The following is an 8,007-nucleotide window of genomic DNA, read 5'->3' as shown; positions in this document are numbered from 1 at the left end:
TGTGAAACCATGTGTGTGGCACCAAGACCCTGGCAAATCTAGGCTCAGGAGGGAGAGCCCTGAAGCTGGGCGAGGTATTTCTGTGGAGCCCTGTGGCCTGTCCTGGGCACACTCGCCTCTACCTGGTGGAAGACGGCCTTTCCAGGAAACCCTCCGCGCCGTCTGGGCTCCATCTGTGGCAAGTGGCTCGCAGAGTCACAGCGGAGCGAGCGAGCAGAAGGGCACCTGCGGGGGCCTCGTCCCTGTCCACGTCTCCCGAGGAGGGAGCATCACACAGTGCGGGGCAACTCGTGCATTTTCAACCTCTCCCTTTTGTTTTTCCTTTTAAAGATAGATTTAGTGAAGTCTTTTAAAAGAATGTGTATTACAGAGTAGATAGATAAGACAGCCATACAATAGGTATTTCTGCCTCAATCCAAGTTATTATTACCATTTTGTATTTGAAAGTGTCTAAATGACAATACAAAAGAACTATTTCTTATTTCAATATTAGTTTTGCTAATCAAGGGTTCCAGTTTCCAGTGATTCGACCAACCGACAGGACATAACGGGTGCAGAGAGAGCCATGCACTTTAGATCATATCTAGAACCCACTTTCTCATCACAGTTCCTCCTCAGAACACAGTCTAGAGAATGTTGACTGAAAAGCTTCCAAAATAATTGAACACAAGATATGAATCAGCAAGAAAATAAGCTCAAGGGAAAAACACGGGCACAGGCAGCAAAATGTGATCGTCATAGCTCCGTTTCTGCAGTGACACTTAACACACTCGGTATCTGAATGAGTTCTGAATCATTTACTTATCGGAAAGTCTCAAAGTATCAATTTCAGGTGAGCAGTTTTAAATCAGAAAATATTCAATGGTTAATCATTACTCTTTAAGTATTTCCTTCATATCCTCTGAAGAGTTTCCCAGAACATTCACGGCTTTCCCTTGTGAAAAGGAATGCCCCCAAACAATGGAAAGCAATAGCAAAAAACAGGCATCTGAATCAGCCTGGCCTCTGAAAACAGACCAAAGAGGAATTTATCCGCTTTCTTCCAGTGAAGAAAGAAAATCAAGAATATGGTATTGGCAGAGGGAAAGTGAATGAGGGGAGGTAAGTAAAGGACCCAGGTCAGTCTCTGGCAAAGGAAGCACTGAGGGAATGTCTGCAGTGGTCTCCAGGGACCATTCTGTAAGATTCTACTCCAGCGTTAGGCCATGGATGCAGGAATCTATCTGCCATCATCTTATTAAGAGGGAGTGTTACACGCCTAACAAAGAAGGTGAAGTTCTAGGTAGAATTTTAAATTCATAGTAAGTCTAGAAGACTAAGAAGAAAGAGATAAGGTAGCTAGGATTTCAAGCAGCACTAAGCAAAACTTAAAATTTTATCGTGCAGTAAAGCTGGATGTACAATCATCCCAGACAAGACAATTTAAAGAAAACAAGATGTCCACATGAGTGTCTTGGTTTTAGCCGTGATAATTCTCAGCCCCAAACATCACAAATTTAAGAAAAGCTATATATTTTTATTTATTAAATAGATTTAATTAATATGTCTTCTGAAATACAAAAGATAGAATAAATCATAGCACAAAAGGGAATAAGATATGATAACATCATGACGGCCAATTAATACACATAAATCAACCTTTTCTGGACAGACACCAAATTACTTAAGAAGATTAAGAGATAACTTCAGAAGCAGCACTACCTGGGAGATTATTTGGCATTTAAATACTGATTTCCAAAGTGCTAGATGGGCAAGTCCAAGCAAGCATCTGTGGTCACATGCACACACCTCTCAACAGTTACGGATGATGAGAAACTGTCACTATTACAGCTTGAAACAACCTCACCTACTCTAACTGCTCACCTGAAATGATCTTGAACAAAATCTCTACAAGTGTGGCTTGCACTTTTTTTCTTCAGACATATTCTGCCTCATTTTATCATCTAAGCAGGCAATCCTATTAGATCTGAGTAGGGGCAAGGCATTGTGTTTCGTACATGCAGAACATGGAGTTTTCTATTTGGTTCCATCAACTCCCAAGCATTTCAGGCCCATGGAGGTGAGAGTTCCTTCAATGATGACAGGTTTGCTATTTCTAACTTATCATCGACAACCTTCAAGGGGTCCCGTCGAGGCATCAAGACTGCTGTCTGTGTCTGAGGCCAGTGTCTGCTCAGTGGACATGGATGAAATGTCATTGATAGATGAAGACTGAGAAGGAGTGGCGTTGCTACTTACTGCTGCATCTGTGCTAAGAAAACCAAATATAATAAAATCTGAGGCACGACATTGCTGCAAATCCAGGCAACGAGACTTCAGGCCATTTCTCGGCTCTGTCCTTTTGCAGTTTCCCAATCCTAACTATGAGCATAAACAAGAAGTTAGTCAGCTGGACTTTCTGAACTTTTCCTTGAGTCTTTCTTTGGGCCCAGAGTCCCATATTCCTATGTCTTTCCTTGCAAGATTCTTCTTTTCTTCTCAGTGGCTAAACATATATGTGGCCATGTATAATCATGTTAGCTACTTAAAAAATAACCGCTGCTTTCAAGCAGACATCAAAAGGAAACAGCTATATTTATCTGAAAATGCAGTATCACAAAAGCTTAAGCCTGAATCGAATTCAAGTGTCACCAGACACTTGAATTATAACAATTTATAACATAAACACTAAATCTACAGAAAAGAAAGCATCAACATTCAAATAAATCTTTTGCAATAAAGACTATATACTAGAAAAAGGAAAAAAATTAGTGGCCTCGTATTTTTTATTGTTTTGTACCTCCAGAAAACTGACATTTTAATCTTTTAAAGCAAATGAAACTATTCTACTTCCTACTATCTATATTTTAGTCTGGTGTGAATAAAAATACAACATGCAGACTCTCTGAGATCGACGTCTGCAGTCATAAATTTGTGCTTAGTTAACAAGCACTTAAGTTCTTGCTGAAGTTATATAATCTCTAGATGCTTGACACATACGTCATGTTGAATATAAAATTCAAGAATAAAAAGTAAGCTGTGCTCTCTGCACATCCCCACGCATGTGTGCTTTCCAGTGGGAGTGGGAGAGAGACAATAAATATAACTTGAGCGTTTCATTTAGTAAACGGGAAGAATCCTGCAGACGTAAGTGAATACCACTAATATCAGAGTCTCTCATAATCGTACAACCACCTGGTCAGCAGGCTTCCACCACTATCAAGATCGGCAGATCAAGTAGAAAAATGGGAGAATGATATGAACAATTTTCTCAAGAGAAAACCAAATTCCATTTTACTTAGATTGGCATTTTGGGTGGGACCAGTACAAAGGGTTATCAACGTTGAAAAGGCTTTAAATTCCATTTCATCTGTAAATGGACGTGACAGCAATCGTTGCAAAGATGAAAGAGAAATGTTTATAAGGAAGTTCAGTGCCTGGCACATCAGTAAAATGCCATCCACCACCCCCTTCACTATGACAAGCCAAAAAGGGTGGCTATTCATACAGTGGTTTTTAAATCTGATGCTAGCCAGGCTGGCGTTTCAAACATGCTGCTGCCATTTATAAAAGATGAATAGGGAAAGAGGCCAGGTGCAGTGGCTCACGCCTGTAATCCCACCACTTTGGGAGGCTGAAGCGGGCGGATCACGAGGTCAGGAGATCAAGACCAGCTTGGCCAATACAGTGAAACCCCGTTTCTACTAAAAATACAAAAATTAGCCGGGCGTGGTGGCACGTGCCTGTAATCCCAGCTACTTGGGAGGCTGAGGCAGGAGAATCACTTGAACCCAGGAGGTGGAGGTTGCAGTGAGCAGAGATCATTCCACTGTACTCCAGCCTGGGTGACAGAGTGAGACTGTCTCAAAAAAGAAAAGCTGAATAAGGTAAGAAAAATATCATACAATCAATTAAAACAATCACTAACCTGAAGGCTGATCTTTTACAACACCATTCTTGCTTCTTTCTTCCCAATCCATGACTTCTTTGTAAATTAGCTCTTTAATAAAAATACAAGTTAAAATGCTTAATCAGTTTCTAAACAGTTTCATTGTATCTCTAAACTCTGCTTCCAAATCAACTGGAATCACTCCAAAGGCACTCCAATGTGTTATTTTTAATTGTAAGATAAGAGTCAATTCAGTAATATAGTCTAAGTGGACCAAAATATTCATGTTTTGATACATTATATCTTTTCTTTTCTTTCTTTCTTTGGGTTTTTTTTTTTTTTTTTTTTTTTTTTTTTGAGACAGTTTCATGCTGTCATCCAGGCTGGAGTGCAGTGGCACAGTCTTGGCTCACTGCAACCTCTACCTCCTGGATGCCTCAGCCATCCAAGTGGCTGGGATTACAGGTGTTCACCACCATGCCTGGCTAATTTTTATAGTTTTTGTAGAGATGGGGTTTCGCTACGTTGGCTAGGCTTGTCTTGAATTCCTGGCCTCAAGCCGTCTGCCCGCCTTGGCCTCCCACAGTGCTGGGATCACGGGTGTGAGCCACTGCGCCTGGACTACATCCCATCTTTTCCATGCAGCTAGTAAGGGAGCAAAACGTGGGGTGGTTCTGGATCCACAAGGGGCTGTATGAAGTGGACTGGCTCCCACAGAACACTGTAAGGGATTGGATACTCTCACATCCATTTCAATATGTTTCTCTATGTAGTTACTTGGGGTTTTCCAAAGGTAACCGGCATCCACATGTGGGCTAGGAACCCCCGACACTGGCCAGAAATGAATCCACACGCCTAAGTCTTTTCCTTGTTTCAACTTCAGTTTTCTTCAACTTTCATTTGTAAGAAAAACTAATTACCTACTAAGTAAGTGATTAGGGATTCCTAAAATTTCAGTATTCATAAACCAGCATTAGCGCGTTGCAACCATTTACGGAGGCCAGTGAGTGTGCTGTGAGCATGCACTGCTGAGCACAGGCTCACACAGGCAACCGGCACTCCAGGAGGGCCCTGGGGCAGGACCCACCCTCAGTGCTGACTCACTCTGACTGTGGTTCTCAGTTACTACTGATGCCGCTTCTTAATGAAGAATTGTCAGGCCAACCTCTTCATTATAGGTGCAGTTTGTTGTGGGTGGTCTGGTTAATCTTACAGTGGTAATAATACCTATTTGCATATTTTCAATCTGCAGTTTCCCCCAAACTAGATTTTAAAACATATGTACAACTACACGGCTTAAAAAAAGCAGGCAGAAGTTCACATGACCCCCAGCCCTGGCTCCCCATATCTGCACACACTGGGAATTCTATAGGTAACATGCAGCCTGTGAACTGGTGTCACCTGAAATTTGCAACATGTTATCAATGTAAGTGTGATGCAATTACTAAGCTCAGTTTACAAACCGATATGTGAAAAGCCATGAAAAAAATACTATTTTTCCCTCTTGAAGCAAATGATAAGAAATTGATACATGTTCCTCTCTAACTCTGTTCTCTTCAAGTCCTTTTTCTATTGGAAACTGGGGAGAAAGAGGCTAAGTGGGTCGCAGCGTTTCTTGCCCCTTCCTGAAGGGAAATGTCACAAAATGAAAAGCCTCTGCTTTACAGGACTGGAAGAAATGTCCTAAGGAAGGATCAAAATAAGCTCCATCTTTACCTTTCCATTCTTCAATTGCATGTTCTCTTTCTTCCAACTGGGCATCATAAATCTGAGGTGGTGGCTAAAAATTAAATCATATGTAAAGTCAATAGTAATGCCTCAAAAAAAATGAGGCACTAAAAAAGGTAAAATCGCTTGGAAGACTTCTACTCTATTTATGATATGGATTTAGTTTAATTCAACACATGGTTTAATAAAGATTTGTCATACAATATTGGATCAGCTTTGGGATCAAAATAATTATGAAAAAGTTAACCAAAAAAGAGTTACTATGTTCCTCTTAATAATCACCTGACCTCAAAACACAGACATCTGCCCATCACAGGCTGTTTCCCGAGACCCATCATGGACAAGGCATTGTGCAGGCAGCTATGGAAGGTACTGCTGTTTCTTAGAACAAATTTTACATGTTCTTCATGTGAGAACTCCCAAACCCAAAGTCCAACTCATAAATGGACTGTTACAAAAGTCTGCTTATAAATTGGATTCTTTTTATATAAAACAACGTTTAAACTGATGGCAAAACCACAGGCCATGCCATAAACATGTGTGTCACTCATGGCACGAAGGAAGCCCGCCACTACGCAGTGATCTCCCTCACAGCTAAAGCTCACTCACACCAGCGCTGACACAGAAACACGCACGTGAGCACCGAACTCAGAGTGGAGCTCCTCCAGCGGGAGAGCCAGGAGGCACAAGGCCTTTAGGGAAGGATACACAGACGTGTGATTTTTCAGCAAGCTGCTCAGCCTCTTGGCCTAAACAAGAGGATGTAACCAAAGCCAATGGCACAGAACAGATGCTTAATAAACTATGAGCTCACAGCAGCCTTTGCAAAATGGAGACTGGTATCACCAAAGCGTAAGTTCATTCCTGAGGTCCTCCGAGCAAAGCGGCCCAGGCCTCAGACAGCACTTGGCCTTTTTGTAACTGGGAGCCCCAGATGGAGAACTTGCTACCCATATGTAGCCGCTCTGGACGAGCAGACAAGATCCAAGGAAATACAAGCCCGGCCTCCACATACAAGTCTTTTCAAAACAGATACTCACTGCCTCTGCTTCGGCCGGGTCATACCAGACAGTGATGTACGGGTGACGCAGAGCTTCGTCTACAGAGATCCGCTTGTCAGGATCAATCACTAGCATTTTCGATAACAGATCTCTGGCTTGACTGGCTAGGGTGACAACAAAGATTAGATTAATACACTAATGCTGTTAATATGAAACAAAGAGAATCATACAATAAAGAACTAAATACGACAGCACAGACAGAACAAAGATGTATTAATTTTGAGAAACGTTTGATAGGTTCAAGATGAATATAACACAAACTTTTTTTTTTTTTTTTTTGAGACAGAGTCTCGCTCTGTCGCCCAGGCTGGAGTGCAGTGGCGCAATCTCGGCTCACTGCAAGCTCCGCCTCCCGGGTTCACACCATTCTCCTGCCTCAGCCTCCCGAGTAGCTGGGACTACAGGCGCCCGCCACCCCGCCCGGCTAATTTTTTGTATTTTTTTAGTAGAGATGGGGTTTCACTATGTTAGCTAGGATGGTCTCGATCTCTTGACCTCATGATCTGCCTGCCTCGGCCTCCCAAAGTGCTGGGATTACAGGCATGAGCCACCGCGCCTGGCCATAACCCAAACATTTTTAAGAAAAAGTCAGATGGCCACTTTCATGACAAACCAGGTTTCCAAATGTGGTTTTACGCCTCTGGATCTGCGAGGGGAAGAGAAACCTGGGCCCCCAGGGTGGTGGGGAAGAGCACCAGGCAGCCTCAGACCAATGTCTGGGCAGGGCCCAAGGCTGGGAAACCACAGCAAGGAAGGTGGCAATTGCCGAGCTGCGGGTGGCACTGCCCAGGGTGTGGGCATGAGGCACGGGGGAGTATTTTTCTCTAAGTCACATCAAAATGAAATTAGAACAGACTTTTTAAACCGTGCAACAATCTCACATTCCCACAGGATGAAACACTCACAGATGCTTCTGGCTGGCCTAGCTGTATACAGTGCTGGCAACTTACAGTTTTTTTTTTTTTTAAATCTACAGATTGGTATTTAGAAAAAAAAAAAACAAAAACAAGTTCAATAACTTAGTTAAATATAAGGATCACCTAGGTTTTGGCAATTGAAGTTCACAACCTGAGTAAGCACAGGAATGACTGAGGGTTTTCTGATTAAGGTACAGTTTACCTTAATTTTTTTTTTTTTTTTTTTTTTGAGACGGAGTCTCGCTCTGTCGCCCAGGCTGGAGTGCAGTGGCGTAATCTCGGCTCACTGCAAGCTCTGCCTCCCAGGTTCAGGCCATTCTCCTGCCTCAGTCTCCCGAGTAGCTGGGATTACAGGTGCCCGCCACCACGCCCGGCTAATTTTTTGTCTTTTTAGTAGAGACGGGGTTTCACCGTGTTCGCCAGGATGGTCGCC

The 8,007-nt window shown here is 42.6% G+C and overlaps 1 protein-coding gene across 6 annotated transcripts in view; it reads right to left on the bottom strand.

The window, feature by feature from the left end:
• Positions 1-550: 550 nt before the first annotated feature.
• MAPK9 (mitogen-activated protein kinase 9) overlaps positions 551-8,007 on the bottom strand; it is a 58,998-nt gene continuing 51,541 nt past the window's right edge. For 3 of the 6 annotated variants that reach the window (XM_050794240.1, XM_050794239.1, XM_050794242.1), the window contains 4 exons: positions 6,637-6,761; positions 5,585-5,648; positions 3,908-3,979; positions 551-2,246 (listed from right to left, as the gene is read on the bottom strand). In XM_050794240.1, coding sequence (XP_050650197.1) covers positions 2,104-2,246; positions 3,908-3,979; positions 5,585-5,648; positions 6,637-6,761 — 404 coding nt within the window. In that variant the 3' untranslated portion in view covers positions 551-2,103. Of the gene's footprint in view, positions 2,252-2,439; positions 3,350-3,907; positions 3,980-5,584; positions 5,649-6,636; positions 6,762-8,007 lie in introns of those variants that run through there. The other 3 variants (XM_050794244.1, XM_050794243.1, XM_050794241.1) reach the window with 2 other exon arrangements.

The sequence above is a fragment of the Macaca thibetana genome, chromosome 6 (assembly GCF_024542745.1).
Source record: "Macaca thibetana thibetana isolate TM-01 chromosome 6, ASM2454274v1, whole genome shotgun sequence".
NCBI classification, from domain to species: Eukaryota; Metazoa; Chordata; class Mammalia; order Primates; family Cercopithecidae; genus Macaca; species Macaca thibetana.
This window is presented reverse-complemented; position numbering and strand designations above follow the sequence as displayed.